The sequence below is a fragment of the Cervus canadensis genome, chromosome 28, assembly GCF_019320065.1.
Source record: "Cervus canadensis isolate Bull #8, Minnesota chromosome 28, ASM1932006v1, whole genome shotgun sequence".
NCBI lineage: Eukaryota > Metazoa > Chordata > Mammalia > Artiodactyla > Cervidae > Cervus > Cervus canadensis.
In genome coordinates, this window is record NC_057413.1 from 8,634,378 (window position 1) to 8,654,733 (window position 20,356).

General features: G+C 50.8%; 1 protein-coding gene across 12 annotated transcripts in view; it reads left to right on the top strand.

Moving 5' to 3' along the window:
* Nucleotides 1-16,592, top strand: part of PHACTR1 (phosphatase and actin regulator 1) — a 490,759-nt gene extending 474,167 nt beyond the window's left edge. For all 12 annotated transcript variants that reach the window (XM_043450090.1, XM_043450084.1, XM_043450085.1 and 9 more), the window contains 5 exons: nt 5,877-5,932; nt 10,496-10,557; nt 14,684-14,824; nt 15,625-15,701; nt 16,517-16,592. In XM_043450090.1, the coding sequence (XP_043306025.1) occupies nt 5,877-5,932; nt 10,496-10,557; nt 14,684-14,824; nt 15,625-15,701; nt 16,517-16,532 (352 nt within the window). In that variant the 3' untranslated portion in view covers nt 16,533-16,592. The remainder of the gene's footprint in view (nt 1-5,876; nt 5,933-10,495; nt 10,558-14,683; nt 14,825-15,624; nt 15,702-16,516) is intronic.
* The last annotated feature ends 3,764 nt before the right edge of the window (nt 16,593-20,356 follow it).

The following is a 20,356-nucleotide window of genomic DNA, read 5'->3' on the forward strand; positions in this document are numbered from 1 at the left end:
GACATTTAAATGGGAATCAGTGATTTTTCAAGTGGGCTTCTCTTGTGGCTCAGCTGGTAAAGAATCTGCCTGCAATACGAGAGACCTGGGTTTGATCCCTGGGTTGGGAAGATCCCCCGGAGAAGGGAACAGCTACCCACTCCAGTATTCTGGCCTGGAGTAGTCCATGGACTGTATAATCCACGGGGTTGCAAGGAGTTGGACATGACTGAGTCACTTTCACTCACTTTCTTTGAGTGATTTTTCAGTTCACAATAAGTGGAGATCTCTAAGCCATGGCCCATGGTAAAGAGGAAATCATTTGAGGTGTGGAAACAGTGTCACTGCTCAGAGATGTTGTATAAACCAGGGTCACCTATATAATAGCAGAGCCGGTTAAAGCCAGTTAAATGGATCACTGAAAAGGATGTTAAAGTTTTACTTTTGGATAATTCATTTTGTATAAAAGTTTAACTCCCCAAATGGGAGTTTTTCTGTGTCGTCTAGCATATGAAGGGTCATGTCTCGATATCAGGAAGAATTTTAATTTAATGTTAGTCTAAAATCAGATAAAATTGCTTGAATCTACTGTCAAGGTGAGGATAGTGTAAGTGATTCAGTGCATTCAGAGGGCATCTCTACTTTTATTCTTGAAATTAGCTCCTCGGGATTATTCATAAAATTGACCTCTTCATTAGCACAGTAATTGCGCTCTGCCACTAACTGACACTTCTACACAAGGTTGGTCTTAAGAGGAACCAAGCAGATGGGTGCTTCACTTGGTAAAGATGATGGGCCCCCCGGGGGACTCCCCTAAAATTCTGATGATGAATTCTGAAGCTAGAACTTTATCCCTTTGTTTTGTGAGTTTGGCTCTGTTCAAAGACAAACCCTTCAAGAAAAAGTAATATTTTAAACTACTGTAAGTCATCTTTATTATAGTCCAACTTGAAAGAGTAAGTAAAAGCTGTCAATTGGCAGTGCCCTTTTTAATTCTGATACCAAACGTACAAACCTGCATACAACACACTCCTTCCTACATCCTGCTGTCAAAGTGAAGAGCTGTCCCTCCTCCATCTGAATGATAAGGTCTTTTCTGCCCCTGAAACCCCAGCCCTTCCTGCTTTCTCAGGACTCCTGCACTGTCCACAGAGCCTTCTCCCTCCTTCAGTATTTAACTTCTCACCATCACCACCACTACCTCTTAACCTGGATTCTTTCCATTAAACACAGGCAGTCTCTTGTCACTAAAAACGATGAAACCTCATCTGAGCCTCCTTCACCTCCCGCGCTCTGGTCCCGTCAAAGCCGGCTTCGTGGCAGAGCCCTCCTTACCTCTTGGGTCCGTTTCCTCACCTCTCTTCTCACCCACTGCAGCCTGGCTTCCGTCCCCACCGCCCCGGAAGGAGCTCCGGGTGAGCTTGCTCGTCAGCTCCCTGGTGCTCCACCCCGAGGGCAGACCCTTCAGACCCCGTCTGACCTCTGAGCGAGCCAGCCGCTTCGCTGGCCCTGCCCGTCTCCTTCCTCCGCTTCCGTGGTGCCACATTTCCAGTTTGCACCCTGCCTCCGTGCCCTGCCCCTCCTCAAACTCCGGCAGGTTTGTCTTCCTTCATCTGAGCATTAAATTATCGGGATTCTGTAAGGCTTCATCCCAGGCCCTCTCCTCTTCCCATACTATGCTCTCTCCATTCCCCTGGCTTCAGAGTATCTATTTTGCAGACTAGCCAGAAACTTCTGACGCAGGCCTGACCCTCTCCTCTCCACCAAGCTCAGTAGACCCAGCTGCCTACTGGACATGTCCACTGTGACGCTGCACAGTCATTCTGACTCACCGGGTCTGAACTCAGACTCATGGTCCCCTTCCACCCTTCCCCCCATCCTCAAACGCCCCGGTTCCCTTCCAGTGTTCCCCACCTTCTCAGCGAATGGCATAACCATCCATCGAGCTGTGTAAGATACGGAACTTGAGAGCTATTCGATACACTTCCTGCTTCCCCAGTGTGCACAGACGCTGTGTCTCCGTGGTCTGTCAATGTGACTCCTAAAGAGCTTGCACGTCCACCTCCATGGCCTAGCTCAGGCGCCCATCATCCAATACCGGGCGTGCAGTGGCCTCCGGGGCTCCTGCTCAGACTGCCTCTTGCATCTCCCAGCCCATCCTCTGTACAGCAAACAGTGTCATCTGTTGTAAATCTGAAACGTTCATTTGTTCATCCCCTCACCCAGCCCAGGCACGGAATGCCACTCTCTCTGCCTCGGTTTCCCGCTTTGTACAACGGAAATGCTGGTAGTGCTGTGTCAAGGGGCTGACCTGAAGATTAAAGGAATTAGTATGCGTGCTTCTTAGAGCGTGCCTGTACATTTTAGGCGTTAAGTCAGCATTAGCTTATTCAGTTACTCCTATTGTTTGCAGAGAGAGAAACATAGAGTTGAATGGGTCTGTTACCTTGTCCAGGTGGATTCAGGGCGGAGCCAGGAGTAGAACCCTGGTCTCTAACTCCTGAGCTGTTTAGCACTTTGTCATTAAGCCACAATATCATTCTCCTACCAAATCACATTTTCAAAGTCAAAACAACTAATTATAGCACATGCCCTTTGGGAGGACTTAGCTGCATTTTATAGCTGTGATTAGCTTGGATATTATTCTCAGACCCTTTCAAGAGAAATGAAACATAAATAGAGGGGCTCATTTGAAATCATGTGTATTTAACGATAAGGCTGCCTAGTTAATAGCAGAATTTTCTCTGATTAGAGTTCAGTCGCTCATTGTTTCGTCCCCTCCAAACAAGATACATAAGAAAAGCAAAAACAGAAAGGCCAGCAAAGAACCAGGCGAGGCATCTGGTTGTGGGATCCATGGGCTGCTTAGCACAAGCCAGTGAGCGAACCTTCTGCAGACACTTCTGGGCATAAGATTCTAAAACACTGACGCCCCACTTTTAAGATGCAAGCTCCATCTTTAATCTGGAAGGGCTTCTTCAAAACATACTATCCCCAAACCCTAGCTTCATGTGAAACCTTGGTTTTCCAAAATGGTCCCACAAAGGTGGCTGTGCAGCCCTACAAAAGAAACTAGTATTTGAGGGAAAAATAAATGGAGAAGTGAGGGAGAGCCTCTAAGAAGCTCATTCTAAGTGAACTCAGGAGTTACATGCCAGACCTATGACACTGACTTGCTCACTTGTGTAACCTCAGCTTCCCTCCTGTAGTGGGAGAATGCTGTTTTAGAAAGGATGGGAAGACTGTTGAGTCCAAATTTAGAACCTTGAGGATTGTAAATTTCCAGATACCCAGCTGACCCTTATCAATGCGGATAAATAATACCTTCATGGGATGTTTTAGAAAATAAAGAATAGATGCGAAAATGTTCTTATAAACTTGAGAACACTTTGGGATTACCATTTCCAGCAGTCTCCAAGGTGCTCCCAAGCACCTTAAAGACAGATATCCAATCCAAACTTCTTTCTCTGGCTTTGAGGCCCACTCCCTATGAGTAGCCTATATGGCGATGATATTGGAGCATCATAGCATCAGCTGTCAGTGAGCACTGGATTTAAAATAGTTAAACTTGGCGACTCCATGGACTTTATTTTCACTCTGGGTCTCTCTCAGTGTCCATGATGTAAGTGAAAATGTTAGTCGCTCAGTCATGTCTGACTCTTTGCAACCCCATCGACCATAGCCCGCCAGGCTCCTCTGTCCCTGGAATTCTCCAGGCAAGAATACTGGAGTGGGTTGCCATGCCCTTCTCCAGGGGTTCTTCCCCACCTAGGGATTGAACCTAGGGCTCCTACATTGCAGGTGGATTCTTTACAGTCTGAGCCACCAGGGAAGCCCCCATGAGGCAAACATCTTGCCAGCTCGAGACGCCGGTTGCTGACGTCTGGGGAGGGACTATGACCTCTGCTGAAAGAACAGCGCCGTTTTCTGCTGGAAGGACTCGGAGGGCCTCAGACTCCTTCCCCAGTGTTCTCACCTCACACATACCTCATCCCACTGAGGGAAGCAGAAAACTGAATAATTAATTGCAGGATTGTTAAATAGTTTCCAGGAGTCTCAAAAATACCAACATATCTGTGATGCTGAAGCCCATTGTGTGATATTTCCTGGAACTTCATCTGGACGTGTAGTCCTCCTCTTTTTTTTTTTTTTAATTTTCAGGCAGTCGGCGTTATAATTCAACATCTGCATATACTGCAGAGCGATCACCACAAGTCTAGTGACCATCTGTCACAGTATAGTTGGCCACCTTCACCCATTCTACCCACCCCCAGTCCCCTTCCCCCGGTAACCATTATTCTGATCTCCGTATCTGTTTGTTTTTGGTTTTATTGTGTTTGTTCATTTGTTTGGGAGTCTTTTAGATTCCACATAGGCGTGAAATCATACAGTATTTGTCTATGTGTGACTTATTTCACTTAGAATAATACCTTCATGTTGTCACGAGTGGCAAGGTGTCATACGTTCTATGGTTGAATAATATTCCATTGTGTGTATGTACCACATCTTCTTTATCCAGTCATCCATCAGCGGTCACTGACATTGTTTCCATATCTTAGCTGCCGTAAATAATAGTGCAATGAACACAGGGGTGCAGATATCTTTTTGAGTTAGCGTTTTCATGTTCTTCAGACAAATACCCATGAGTGGAATATCTGGGTCGTATGGTAGTTCCATTCTTAACTTTTTGAGGAACCTCCATAGCATTTTGCATGATGGCTGCCCCCGTTTACATTCCCACCAACAGTGGGCCCCCATCCCTTTCCCCCACATGGTTGCCAGCATTTGTTTTATGTGGTCTCTTGGATGATGGCCATTCGGACGTGTTTGCAGTGATCTCTCATTGTGGTTTTGATTTGGCTTTCCCTGGTAATTCCTGATGTTGAGCGTCTATTCATGTACCTGCTGACCATCCATATGTCTTCTTCAAAAAATGTCTGTGCAGCTCCTTTGCTCATTTTTTAATCAGGTTGTTTGGTTTTATTGGTTGTTGATGTGTATTAGATCTATATATATTTTGGATTTTAACCCCCTATCGGGTATATGATCTGCAGCTATCTTCTCCCACGCAGTAGGTTGCCCTTTTGTTCTGATGATGATTTCCTTGGCTGTGCAGAAGCTTTCTAGGATGATGTAGCCCCACTTGTTTTTGCTTTCGTGTCCCTCGCCTTTGGAGTCAGATCCACTAAAGCATCTCTAAGAACACGTAGTGTCTCCTCTTTGGTGTCCTTCCCAGTCTCTGTCCTACATGGTACCCGCCTGTTGCCCGACCCCGCCCCCTGCTGTTGCATCATAGCCAGTTCACATCCTGGCTGTGATGCTTCACTTGCTCTGGCTAAATTACATGCCAGCACCAAGTGTCATCCCTGTTCCTCTTCATTTGTCATCCCGTGTCTAATGAGGCTCTGGTGGCAATGGGTGGGGACCAGAAGAGCAGCTATTGTTCTCTGCAGACAGACTTGCTCTCTCCCGACTCCCCGGGGCCTTGAGCCTCTTTGTACTTTGAGTCTGCACAGACATGGCAAGAGGCAGGCTCTAGCCTCAGGGTCAGGGGAGAGAGGCAGAGGCCATGATCTCAAAGTTAGGAGGCCCCAGCGAAAGAATGAGACTTCTGTGATGAGAGTTCATGGGCCTGGAGGCCGGGGGAGCAGGGCAGGGGAGGGGCCGCCGGAGGGAGGAGGGTCAGCTCCACGTGACATCACGTCGAGTGGCTTTCCTGGGCTTGAAATTGAGGAACTGAGGAGGCGTTGGTGGTGAGCGTCAGTCTCTGAGAGCGCAGGATGGAACAGGCACCCCAGCCTCTGACTCTGCCTCCCGTATCTGCGACGGCTGGGGAGATTAATGACCCAGGGAGGCTATGACATGGTCCAAAAACTTTTCCTGGATTTTTTCCGCAGGCGACTGAGCCAGAGGCCGACTGCGGAGGAGCTGGAGCAGAGGAACATTTTGAAACGTAAGTGACGGAGCCCGTGGCAAACGCTGAGGTTTCATGATCGCTTTGGTTATGGTATATCACGGCAAGCCGCTGGGCTTCTCCTGTGTGCTTGTGTGGAAAGGATTGAGACCCTCTCTGATCCTGGAGGCTACACCCCTGTGTGTTAGACCACCCGAGACAGCCTCCCCGCCGAGAAAGCAGCTTCGAATCCACTTGGTTCGTGAGGAGCTCAGGGTCTCCAAGAAAGAACCTGCCCTTGAGTGGGCTGCAGAGTCAGAGGGGCTGGAAAGTTCAGGCAAGATAACTTCTTGTTAAATGAGAGCTGGGGTTGCCTTTAAAGCCAAACTGGCTTAAAAACTGCAAATACGATACTGACGGCTAAAATAGGGCAGATAGCCGTTTGAAAACTAGAACCAGAGGACGTGACTTTCCTGCTGCAGCTGGCTGCTGCTGATAAAATCCCCCCTCCCTCTGAGCATTCAGTTGATAGTCTAAGAAAGCATTTTCCAGTGGAAATCCTTTCTGGCCTCCTCTTGGGCCTCCCACAGCCAGCTGCTGGAGTAGCTGCTGAAGCTCTCTTTCCAGAAAGTCTGGCTGACACTCTTATCTGCGGACAGAAAAAAATGAACGAGCCTCTTGTTTGGTTTAGGACACAGAGATAATTTGAGTATGTAGAGAAAATCCATGTGGTGCTTAAAATATTTGTTTTAAAAATGCTAAAAGAAATCACCTCACGGACACCAACCAGCATTCCTCAATTTGGTGGTGGGGGGGGGGCACTGGAGATATTCAATAATTGAAAAATAAAACCTCTCTGCTTCATCGCAGGATACTCTTATCAACACTGCCCTCTAGATGGTCAACAGATGTTTCTAGTTTAATTCAGGCCCTTTGTCCCCACACACCCATCCCTTTCTCTCTCCAGAAAAGAGAAATACATGCTATGCAGTTTTACATAGCAAACACACACACACCACACAGAGAGTCATGTGAGGCCTCTGCATGAGTGACTGGGTATTTCCACCACAACCAAACAACAATGTTCTTGATTTTACTTTTCTCGCCTTCCTCATTGTGGTCGTGTGGCTGGCTGTTGAGTTTCCCCTGGGAAGGCTGTGTTCTTGGGGGGGCGGGGGGGGCTGTGGCCCAGAGCACCCCCACCTGCGTGCTCTGTACCTGCACCCACATCCTGCCCCTTGCTCTAGGCTGTGGCCACTCCCTCACCTCTTGGGGGTGGTACCTTCAGCCTTGACCTTCCTCAGTCCTCAGGGCTCCAAATCGACTCCCCAGATCTCTGGGAGGTTGTATATATGATTATTCTTCCTAACCCAGGGATGCCTTTCAACAGTATCTCCGAAGTTTACTTTGAGCTGAAACAGATTGAGAACTCTTTCAGATGGCTTCCCTGATTAGGGAAACCTTTGGCTTCTGTGTCTCCCTTTCTGTCCCAACTTGATACCTGACCCGTTAAAAAATTGTCCACATCAGAGGGAAGAACAAACAGGTGGCCGTTGATTTCTAACGCAGAAATCCGGTGAGCGTGCTTCCTCCTTCCTCTGCCCCGCCACCCGCTCTTGTGGCTCACACGCATCCGTGGTCTGAGGACTCTGTGCTCTGATGGGTTACACTGTACCTGGGGCCCTAACCTGACTCTTACTTGGGAAGAAGCCGAACCCTTCTGGGGACTTGTTCGGTTTCAGAAGATGAGTGCTTCTGTCGGTGGGGGCAGAGGTTTTGGAAAGAGAAGGCAGGGAGTCCCCAGCTCACCTGGCTCCCGAGAGGCACCAGCTCCTGTGTCTCGTCTGCCCAGATCCCCGAGAGACGACAGGCGGGCCCTCGAGTTGCTTTCTTCTCACCCTCCAGAAAGATGCTGGGGTCGTAGAGGTGGTTGCTTGTGTCGAATAAGTCTGTGGGCTCAGGTTCGGGGGAGCAAAGGGCCGCCCAGCTGCTCCCGTGGTTCCCTTTCGTTCTGTGGCCTCTTCCGTCATGTCCTGTTTGAACAGCTGCAAATTGAGGGACCACTTGACCAAGTTCAAACAAGGTCATCATTTTGCAGTTTCAAAACTTTTTGGACAGGAGCTATTTTTCCTGTTGGTTCTTTGTTTTCTCCCATGTTCTGAAACTTTGTTTTCTGAAATAGGTGTGTTTTTTTTCTTCTCTCTCTTTAAAAATCTATTGTGATTGTTAAACAAGACATGTTTTGTGGCATCAGAAGATACCCTCAAATGATGTAGTCTGAGAATTATCATCTGGGCTTTAAGTCACGGGAGGTAGCATGTCTCTAAGGTTACGGGAGGGTGGGCAGCCTGGGCTGGGGGTGCTGGAGCTTTGAGAGCCCCCGCCTTCCCGGCCCTGGGGGTGGTACCTGCTCCACTGGGCAGCCAATGAGACATCAGGCCCGTCTGAGCGCACAATGAGCTGTCTCGTGGTGGCAGCAGTGATGACCTCGAGGGCTTTTCCTGGTCTCCCTTTCTCCACTTGCCTAATGGGGTTGTGTTGGTACCCACTGCCTGAGAATTCATGACCCTGACTTTGTAAATGGCTTTGAACTAAAGGTCTAGATTCCATTGGTGATAGGTCGGGGCCCCCACCCATCAGAGGGACCTCAGGAACACATGTAGGAGATGAGAGGGCAGGGTGCTGACTCTCATGGCCCAGCAGGGGGCCTGTAGGATGAGAAGGCCCCCAAGTGGAGTCCGAGGCAAGTAACCAGTAATGAGGAGGGCTGGCCCCCAAGCAAAATCGGATTGGGAAGAGGCAGTGTGTTTGAGCAAGAAAAAGAGCTGGACTGTGTGTCTAAAGTATTAGCCATGGAGTGTGCAGCCCGCCCCTCAGTTCCCTTGGGCCTTTCTGTCAATTTCCAAGCCAAAGAGCAGGAGCCTAGGCAATCTCTTGGGCCTCTGCTGGCTCTAATACGCTGTGAGTCTGTCCATTTTTAACCCAGTGCCCACGAGCTGCCTCCTGGGCGCTCACCATCCACTCTAGACCTTTCCGTCTGGCCTCCTTCCCATCTGCAAATGCAGCTGTCAGCACGAGGTGGGGGGCACCCTTCTTCTGGGTCTAACTGGGAGATCTCGGAGAGACTTGTTCATCCAAAGGTGGTAACAGCTGACTAGATGAATGGGTGTTTAGTCCCGAAGAAATTCACATTTTTCAAATGAACTCTGGAAGGGGAGGGAGGACCTTTCAATTCAAAGGAAGGCACTCTCCTGTGGGGTTTGGGACCGCGGAGACCCCTGGGGACCTCAGCCAAGGGCTGGATGTGGGCGTTTCTGTGCTGCCCTGTCCACGATCCTGATCCTCACAGGCAGTCAGAGTGGCCACACCGTGTCCCTGGGGGGTGGCGCGAGGGCCTGAGTCGTGCTCTGACTCATCCTTGTTCTTCTGGCGGGAGGCGTTGCCACTTGCAGTGTGAGTTGGCTGAGGTTGCGGTTGCTGGCAAGGAGGGGCAGGGGGACCCCACTTCTAGGCACGAGGGGGCCGCACTTGTAAAGATCTGGGCTCTACTGAGACCACGGACTGTCACGTGCGTCCTGATATGATAAGTCAGTGGAGTTATGGAAACATCATTTACGTCAGTGGTTTCACATGGGCCCTCTTGATGCAGACAGTGCTGAAGTCAAGTCGCTGTGGTGGCCTCTCTGAAGGCATCCTCGATTCAGTAGACAAGACACAGGGGCATTGGGCCCAGGCTGACGTTCATGGTTTTCCTTGAGTCAGACAGTACTGGGCTGCGATCCGGGCTTCCATCCCAAGGCCTGGGAGGAAAGTGAGGTACCCACGTCATCCGGTTACTTAGATGTGCCCACATTCTCTGTCTGCCACGTCTCTGCTCCTTTCCCCAGACCCTCTTACCTACACACACCTGATGCTAAGTCACCCCCCATATTGTGCTGAGAATGTTTAAGCTCTAAAGTTTGCTCTAAGACGCTCCTTAAAAGTCGAAATGCAGGCCATTGTACCTCACACTGTGGCCTCCCACATGCTCTGTGGACTTCTTGGAAGATTCAAAGAATTAATGGAATCAGGGCTTGCAAAAGGTGAGCGTTTTGCAGATCCAGCCTCTGCATTTGTCATTAGCCGTACCTCGTGTTGTTTCTGTGGGGGTCTGGCCTCTGTTCCTTCCAGGCAGGACACCGGGTGCCCCGGACCACCTCACAATGAGACCCCTTAGGTCACTGTGAGGCCTGAGGCAGAGCTGAGCGAGGCCCAGGTCTTGTCCAGAGAAGGGCACCTCCCCCCTCAGAGGACGCGCCTGTCACTGTGAGCAGCACCCGCTCTCTCAGGACCCACCTCCTTGCCACGTGGCCCCACCTCCTGATCCAGCATCTCTGCCTGCAGACCCGGAAGGAACCCCATGTGACATGAAGAAAGCGAAGTAAGGTCGGCCCACTCACCCCCCGTTTGAAACAGTGCAGGCAGCTTGGAGAGGGTCCCCACGAGTAGAAGGGTGGCTGCGGTCCGGAGGGGAGCTCTCCTCCTGAGACTGTGAGCTGCTGGGCCTAGAACCTGCGGAGGTTCAGAGGGTGCATCCTTGTGAGACGCTGCGACCAAAACCTAAAGCTCCTACGTTTCTTTCAGCTCGGAATGAACAAGAGGAACAAGAGGAGAAGAGAGAGATCAAGAGGAGGTTAACTCGAAAGGTGAGAGGGTTCTCTGTGCCAACGGGGCTGGGATAGGAGGCCGCCCGCCCCTTGGGTTGCCTGGCCTGTTGGAGGTGACATCAGTGGTTCCATTCCTCAGGTGTCAGGACACATGGCTCTCTAGACTCTCCAGGGGCCAGTGGTCATGCAGCTTCACGACCTTCAGTCCTGTTGGCTGCTGACGTTCTATGTTGCTTGGTTTTGTGACAGTGGCTTACCCCTCCAAGCAACTTGATATCAGGTGTATTATATTTGCAGTTACAGTAAATATTCTGTGGCTAAAAATTCACTGTAATCCCATCTCTCAATAGGAAATTCACTGTCAACATCAGTAGCTCAAAATGTGTAAGTTATTTGCTATGACCCTGGGAAGTGCGAGTTTTCCTTGTCTCCCCTGACACTGCTCCTGAACTACTACTACCCAAGAACTATTTATTATGCTAAATCCAATTAATTAGGAAAATGTCAACTATATTGATAAACTAATGGAGATGTTTGAAAAGCACTTAGATAATTTATATATTTTTAAATTTAAAAACCCCCAAAATAGATGGCTTGGCAATGCAATGTAGACCCACGCAGATCTAATTTGGAGTGACCTCTTTGATAAGAAGCTCTTTATCTGAGGCTGTTCTTGGGGGACATTGAGAGAAAGATACTTAAAGGTTAAAGATAGTTAAGAGGCACATCAAAATTAATTTTTAAAGTTTTTATTAATGGATTTTTCTCCATGGACGTATAATGCAGAGGAGGAAATTCACAGATCCTGAAATACCATACCAGTTACTAAGGTGATTTGTTTCTCAACGCTTTCTCACCCTTAGAGCATCCCAAACATCTGGTGACAAGGCAAAAGCCACCCAGTTAAAAGGAGTAAGATAAGCAAGGCCTGAGAGCCAGTGACGGGCTGGTGTCCCCTGGTGGGAAACCACAACAAGACCTCAGGACCCTCACCCCAGTCCAGGTCTGGTTCTTACATCCTTAATGGACGAAGGGCACCCCGTTTCCTGAGACTGAGCAGTGAAGGAGACCAGGGGAGATGCATTAGTGGTCCCTTGAAATGATGACGATATCAAAAGGAGACTGGTAATGACTCCTTGTTTCTGATACAGAAAGGTCTAGACATTCAGAAACAAATGTTTAATCAGATTCTTGTAATGTTCATGGGAGTTGATTGCTGGTACCCCCCCACCCCCAATTCTCCTAAACTTGAGGGTTCCGTGCTAAAAGCTAGTAATACGGAAAGATTTGGACATGAAATTAATTTTCTCCTTTAAAAAAAAAAAAAGTATATGATCTTGCAGGGGAAAACCTGAGTAACTGCATGATTGGCAGGAAGGGGTGAGAGAAGAGAGTTTCCTCCCACACTCATCTCCCCTGAGAGGGGTCCCCAAATACCCACAGTTCTTGCAGGTCTTCAAGATAAATGCCTCTTCCTCCTCCCAGTTACCTCTCTCCCCTTCTCCCAGGAAAAGTGCCTTGTAATTTCAGTATCTGCCATCCCCTGGGACTGGCTCGGGGAATTATAGATAATGAGCTTGAGGGAAGGGATAGGCTGTTCTTATAAGGGAGAGACTGGAAGCAGCTTGCACATCTGGCTTCTGTGAACAGAGGTGTGGGGCCTGGCAGCTGCTAGGGCAGCTGTGCCACCTCCTGGCCCTGGACACGTTCTGCTCCTCAGGAGCCTTTATCACAGCAAGACCAGATGTCAGAGGTGTGGGGTGGGGGGTGCTTTCCCGTACCTTCCCTCAGCCCCAGGACTGCCTCCATATCCTTCTGTCAAGACCTTGTGAGAAAGAGAAAACACAGTAGCGAATGCTGTTGGCCACAGACCAGGCATTCTCTTCAGCCAAACTGAGACGAACCTGAAGCATATAATTTTTTATCTTTCAGTAGATGCCTGTTTCCCACTTCCAAAAAATTGCTAGCTAGCTTGATGGATGGATGAGAAGAAGGGAGGGAGGCTGGCAGGGAAGAAATTTACCTGGGTCAGGTTGTATTAATAGTGGAATTTGGGTCTTGACATGTACCCTTTTGTTGAGCGTTTGCAAGTGATCCTTTTGCTGCTGCAGATAAAAACATAACGCTGCCAACGTCTACAGAGATTCTTTCCTTAGCACCCAGGCAGGTAACTTGGGTTCACTTTACCTGGAAGGTGAGAGCCGGTCGTGAGCCAAAGGCACCTCTCCTGAGCCCACATGGCTAGGCCTGTGAGCCCTCACTCATGACGGAATCCCAGTGGTTTTTAAGAGATTCTCCCAGCAGGAAAACCCGGGGCCCTCCTGGCTCACTTGTAGCACCTGGGCCCACTTCCTCATTCCCGTCCGATTCAGGCATGAAAAAGAGAGTGCCTTACCTTCAGAGCCAATCTCAACATTTCTGTTCACTCCAGACTCTACCATAGACAGGCTATACGCAAAATCCTGACCACGATTTCCGGAAATTTAAATTAGAAATTCCATGCTCTGTCTGCCACCCCAGGGTAAACCTCAGTCAGAAACACACACTGGGGCTCTGAGTGGGAGTCCTTGTCATGACGGTGTTATGATCGATGTCTGCCTGTATTATAATGAGGCACTCAATTGGCTCAGAATGTAAAGAATCCGCCTGCCAGTACAGCAGACCCGAGTTCCATCTCTAGGTCGGGGAGATCCCCTGGAGGAGGGCATGGCTACCCACTCCAGTATTCTCGCATGTAGAATCCCATGGTCAGAGGAGCCTGGTGGGCTACAGTCCATGGGTTGCAGAGAATCGGACATGACTGAGCGTATTATGGAAAATGTCTCTCTCTGTTACAATGACACTGTGAAGCTCCCTGCACTCATTTCTGAGTCAGGAGAGACCCCCATTTTTGCTGACAGCAAACCCTGACCATCAAGCCCAGGAAACCTCTGGTTTCCTGCAAGAGGCCACCGCTGACACCAAAAATGCCTGGGAAACCCAGGACAGAGGGGGAGCTGCACAGTGTCTAGAGTGGGGACCAGTCACACCCAGCATGCCTGTGATCCCTGGGTCTCTGCTCCCTTGGCCGAGGGGTGACAGCAGCCTGCCTGGGTCCTGTCTGGGGCCTGGCGCGCGCTGTCCCCATTCTGCTCAGGGCCGGCCAGGCAGCCATCTATTTATGTTCTTCCACTGTAGGCCCGTTGGCAGCAAGCTGGAACATTCTGGCACTGGCCTAAGGTGTATTGTAGCTGCGTAAGAGAGAGTCAGAACAGCCAGAGGTGGTTGGATTTGCTTGCATGTGTTTGTTTTATAGGCCTTTGTGCTAAGATTCTATTTGACTGCATCTTCTATTAATAGAATTAAATACAGTCTAGGGCTTAGAGAAAAATTGCTTTTAAATAACATTGGTTAAACATGAATTGACAGCATCCTAGAGAGCAACTGTGTTGCTCCAGAAGAAACAAACCTAGTGACAAAAAGATGATAGAAACGTCAGCCTCGAGTTGTGAAAGTACCAAGAGAGCGTGCTAGCGGGTGACACGGGAGATAGTGAAATGACTCGCTTGCTTCATTCCTTCACCGCAAACTGAGAGAGCCTGTCCCGTCTTCCTCAGCATCAATGTAGCCTCACTCTGCCTTTGTGGATGCACCTTTCATCTGAGCTAGTGAGGGGCAGGGTCTCCGTGATCGCATAAATCAACATACGTCTAATTCCTGCACACCCCCAAGTCTGCACATACTTTTTTTGTGTCTAAAATACAAAGATTACAAACCCATCTTGCAGAGAGCACTAAATTTGACACACAGAGGTCAGTTCATGAATCCAGAATAATACAAACCTGTTGTATAAGGTTTCTGTTCCCCTGTTGGGAAAGGCAGATACACGTGGGAAGACCCATCACACCCACGCAGAAAGACACACTCCAGTGTTGTTCAGCAGCCTGGCTGCTTGTCTGCAGAGTCCTGGAGGCAGCTCACGAGACAGTCAGCTCCTTCACAGAGACCTAGAGAAGTCCCAGGTCCCGGAGTCAGGAGTCCTGGGTCCCCCAGGCCCTGCCCCTCCCTGGTGTGTGATGCGTCAGCTGTGCCTCTCCACCTCATGTTCTCACCTGTAAATTCACGGGTGGACCAAGTGATCTAAAACGTGGCTGGTTGACCGCATCCGTCTCTCTCTCTCCCGCAGCTCAGCCAGAGGCCCACAGTGGAGGAGCTTCGGGAACGGAAGATCCTTATCCGCTTCAGCGACTACGTGGAGGTGGCCGACGCTCAGGACTATGACCGCAGGGCCGACAAGCCCTGGACCCGCCTCACCGCTGCCGACAAAGTGAGAGGGGTGGGGAGGGCCGCCCGGGCCTCACGGCCGGGCACTGGGTCTCTAGCCCACTGCTGGGAGCCTGCACGGAGCCCAGGAGCAGAGCCAGGGTGCTTAGGTGGACACTGGAGGCTGAGGGCCTGGCAGGCAGGCTCCGGGAAAGGGCTGCACTCCTTCCCTTAGTTTGGTTGGGGAATCTGGCCCACCAGCTCTGGAAAGATCCATCCTGGGGTGTCACTGTGCATTCTGAGCTTAGATCCACCGCAGGAAGACCAGGGGCTGACCTTTCAATATGCACCAGGGACCCAGGATGTGGGCCAGGTGGACGGGCCCTCTCGCTCGCTGCCTGGATGAACAGCTCTGGGCAGAACCCCAAATCGAACTGTTTGCATCTTAGATTTGGGGGGAGGGGATTCTTTGTAGGTTCTAAAGGGCTTCCCTGGTGGCTCAGATGGTAAAGAATCTGCCTATGATGCAGGAGACCAGGGTTCGATCCCTGAGTCGGGAAGATCTCCTAGAGAAGGGAATGGTTACCCATTCCAGTTTTCTTACCTGGAAAATCCCATGGACAGAGGAGCCTGGTGGGCTACAGTCCACAGGGGTGTAAAGAGTTGGACACAACCGAGTGACTAACACTTCCACTTTCTAAAGGGTATCTCAGGGTGACTGTGTTTCTCCCAGTGGAAAGAATCCACTTTACGCACCTGTCTGACTTTGTCGAAGAGGAAAACTATGTTTTCAGGAATAAAATAGAAGGTGAGCTGCTGTCTGCTTCCTCCACACAAACACACACGGGCTTCTCTTTCTTCCAGGCTGCCATTCGGAAGGAGCTCAACGAATTTAAAAGCACTGAAATGGAAGTTCACGAATTGAGTAGACATTTAACAAGGTTAGTGTCAAGAGGTTTCTTTTTCCTTCTTTCCCCCTTCAAATTATATTTACCCCTAAACTGAACGATCCTCGCTGCTTCTGGAGGACAAGTGCTGTGCGGTGGTGGGTGTGGTAAGGGGGGAAGATCCACATGGATGGGTCCATAGGTTCCACCGTGGTTACTGAAAGTAGAGGGGAGTGTGTCAGAGGTCTGGACTGAATGCAGCCTTCTCAGAGCCCGTAAACTAAAGATCTGCTGAGTGCCGGGCCACGATGGGGTGGGTATTTATGAAAACATAAGCTGAGGAGGAAAGGTCATTGCTGATTACAGCAGAGACCAAACCGGGGCAGGGTACCAGATCCACGTGGCACTTCTGTGTGGGAGTCACACCTGTGGTCCTTTTCCCAGACAGTCCTGTGTGCTGCTGCTTGGCGTAACTGAAGCAGACCGAGATTGGAGGGACGTACACGAGGTCACAGGGCTGGTTAGCAACAGGCCATCGACTCCCTTCTGCCTCTCTCCTTGGCAGAACATTGGGAGAAACAGTGCCTGACTCGGGGATGGAAGCTTGGGGTCCCCGCCTTGCTGCTGAGTCCTTACCTGGGCTGCGGCCCCCGTGGGGAGCTCCAGACTAAACTTCTCCAAAACCATGGGTGCACTTGATGGGCCTCAAGTTCTCCAGGGGTCCTGTGGAGATTTATTTGCCTTTGGTTGGAGATTTAAGCCTCCCTGTGGCTGTCACAAACAAGGACAGAGGCTGGAGAGCTTAGCTTTGTCAGGCCCGACACCGTGGGCAGCTGCTGGGTCTTGACTGAGTTGTTTTGTGTTCCTAGGTTTCACCGACCTTAACAGTCGAATTCCTCTTGAGTGCTATGCTGTCTTCAAAACATAAATTTATAAGAACCATAAGTGCTGGTATTTATTCACTTCCCCATTATGATGTAAATCTTCTGAACTGCCTCTTTTTTAAAAGAAGAAGAAAAAGAAAAGGAAACACAGTCAGGATTCTGTTTGCAAAAACACGATGGTTACAGCTCTGTGGTCAGAGCTGCCGGCGCCACTGCGGATAAGGGACCATGCCCCGTTCCAGGGCACCGAAGACCTGCCCGCACTCGGCGCGGCCATGGGCCTCAGGCCAGCAGGTACCGTGTTCGCTGAGGCTCCCGCGAGCCTGTGCCGCCAAAGTGTCTGTCACCTGAGTCCAGAGAATGCCAAGCCGGTGGATCTGTCGTGGGACGACTATGCAGAAGCAGGCGGTCCAGGGGTGGCGCCCGATCAGGAGGCTGCTGAAGGAGTCCACACCACCCACGCAGTGAACTAAGGGGAGAGCCCTTCCCCGGGGGAGCCTGTGGTCGCCGGGCTGTCCTCAGAGTGCGTGCGCTCCAGGTGCAGAGGCGGGCACGAGTGCCCGTCCTGTCCCCTCTGGCCGAGCCGGCTGCCCTCCAGGAAGCTCTGGTGTTGCAGGGGAAGGCTGTCGTTAGACAAGCCTGGAGTCATGGGGGATCTTACACATGCCAGCAGCCTCTGCTGTCTTGGTGGCATCATGCGTGTGAGCGTACAGTCTCTGTGGAGGGCACCCAGGCTGGGGTGACCAACCGCGTGGCTGATGTTCATTCTCTCTGCGTTGTACCCCAGGGCTGGGGACCGGGTGGCCAGGCCCTTAACGGCCTCTGAGTCGAGGACCAGGCCAGGATCCATTCCTGAAGGGCTGGCTTCCCCCAGCGGCGTCCTAGCAACCCAAGACCCTTCCAGGCTGGCGTGCCTGGAGGTGTTGGGGCAGAAGCCCCAGCATTGGGGTAGACACCGGCCCCGCCCGCCGGGAGGTAACTGCTTCTCCAGGGAGCATCCCTCGTCTCCGTCTGGAGGCTGGTGAGGGTGACTGAGGTGGGATCTCTGTCCATCCTTCTCACCTGTGATCACAGGAGAGTGGTGGGGGCCACTCCAGACCCTGACTGCTCTCCGCAGGGGGCCACCTGAGCTGCTTCTGGTTTCCTTCCCCTGGGGCCGTGGCCGCAAAGCTCCACCTGGCCTTCTGGCGATCACCATGGGTCATCTTGGTCGTTCCACCAGCTCTCCCGGTGATGGCTCGTGCCCCACCACACAGGCCCAGGCTTTAGGGTGATGCCAGCTTGGCCTTCACACACACAAAAAAAAGAGGTAACCAGTCCCCACCCCAAGCTGCGTGGGATCACGTTACCCTGGGGCTGCCCCGCCATCACCACTGGTGAGGGTGGGCTCCTCCTCCACTGGCGCTCATGGCTCCCCGGGGCAGCATCACCCTGCACCTGGCGGGGAGCTCGGGCAGTGTTCCAGGCGTTGCCCGCCGGCCGGTGCCAAGCTGGCGCACACTTTCCTCACAGCGCCTGGCGCCCAGCCCTGGTAAAACGCATCACCCCCTTCCTTTCTCTCTTTGAATGTTGAATCCCGATAGTTAACCGCCGTGGGTGGAGGTGTTGTTCAGGGAAAACGTGGCCAGGATTTTAGCGTGGCTGTAAACACTGTCTTCCCGAAACTTACTGACATTTGAATGTGCAGATGGTATGATGAAGGATGCGGGGCTCTTCTGTGCAACTCTTCTGCGTGGGCATGTGTTCCCGGCCGAGGTGCCCACCTTGGCTGGGGTCTGAGCCTGGGCTTCTAGTGGCGTGATGGTCAGCCTCCGCCTGGCCCAGGAGCGAGTCCTAAGGGACCTCGTGCCACTGCCTGGACGCCTACCACACAGGCCAGCGGCTTCTCTGTGGGCCTGGGTTCCAGGCCTTTCAGATTCTTGGGAACATGATGCCTCAAGTTCCTTGCAGCCCGCCTGCCAGGGGTCCTGGGTTCCCACCCAAAGTGCCCCATTGTTGCAGCCACTTTGCACATGGAAGAAACTGAACGCAGTTTCTGCTTCTCCTGCAGAGTAGCTTTTTCTGGAAGTAACTCCCTGCAACTTGAAGGGTGCCCCTCCCGTGTCACTGCCCCCGAGCTGGGCTCTCCCAAGCCCATTGGAAGCGGCTCAGCAACCTCTGTAGGTCACAGGGTGGACCTCTGATGTCTTTCCTTTCTTGAAATCTTGAGGTGTTTACAGAAATCTATCCAAATTTCCTTTTTGCCACATTGTTAAAACACCTGAAAAGTATTTCTTTCCAAAATGACAATTTGATAGGGGTGGAAAAAAGGTAGGCTGGCTGGTTTACAGAGCACCTTTTTTTCTGAAAAAGCTACAATTGGAGCTTTTTGTCATTTGCATTAGCACAAGAACAACCTGAGATTTCTCAAATCAAAACGTTTCCCTCTGATCAAACACTGCCCGAGGTCCCCACCCCATCCAGGACTGAGGAGACTGCCATGGGCCTACCTGCTCCTTGGAAATCGCTGACCTATTCCTCCCCAAAGGCCCTCAAAGCTCTGTAAAACTTTAGCCTTTATGTCAGATTAGAGAAACCAAACGATGTGACGGTGGATGTGATGAAAACCTCCGAGCTTATTTTTCTCCTGCCTATGAACGTGTATTTATACTTGCCGAATGAAAACCGTGATGTGCGCTTCGGTGAATGGAATTTCAGGCTCCCCCTGTGCACAGTCAGTGGGCGAAGGTCACCTTCAACGACTTTTTCTTCCCATTTGTCTCTTGATCCCCCAAATGGTTGCTTTTCTCTGGTTGCTTCCCGGGTGTCTGTACATAGTTTGTCTTTGTACCGGAGCGCGCTCCCGTGTTCTGCTTTAACAGACGACGGCTGTATGAGGAAGACAATGTAAATAGAATACAAATTAAACTGGAGCTCTATGGCCTAGGTTTTGTACAGACAGAAACTGCATGGTATTTAAATTATTGTTTGTCTCTGATGATGTATGCAGTTTCTTTAAAAACAAACCAAAAAAAAAAGTCTTAAAAAAAAAAAACATTTCCTTGACTCCTGTGTGTTTTTATCGACAACCAGCAGGAGCCACCAAAAATTCTTAGACTGGTTGGGGGGAGTGGTAGGTCAGCTCATCAGCAGAAGAACAAGCTATGAAGACACAGAACCACCTGATGTAGCTGGTATCGCTGGGGAAGGGAAGGACTGCTGCACATACATGAATGGACTTTCTAGGTAAGTTCTAGCATACAAATTTTTTTTTTTTTCCTTCTAAATGTCTCAATATCTAAATGTATTTCCAGTTTTCTGTCCTTTAGTAATCTGGGAATGATATAAATTACTGTCCCCGAGCAAAAGCCCCAGATGACTTTGCTCTTGGGAGTACATGTGTCTGTCTCCTTTCTTGAGCAACCTGAGTGTTTATCCTGTAAAAGCCGAGATCTTTTTATCACGTAACCTTTTGGTCCCAGGGTGTCTTTCTGGAGGTTTTAGGGGAAAGCACAAAGGGCTGCAGGGCTTGCTGGCTGCGTTTTAGGTGGGGACACTACCGAAGACGCCCTTGGTCTGCTCACAGGAGGGTGGCTTGGGGAAGGCGACCTGGCACGGTGCCGTCCCCCTGTGCCACCGCCTGGGACCACCTGGGTGTCCTTCCCTAGTGCAGATGCCACTGCCTGCAAGGTCTGGGCGGGGCCTGCTGATGCCGCTGGTCCAGGCATCGCATTTCTGAGCAGCAGAGGCGAGGGAGCCAGCTTCCCTTTGCCTGGGAGCCTCCATCCTCAGCGGGTCAGGGGACCAGGTGCACTGCTCGTTTCTTTGCTGAGCATCAGTGGCAAA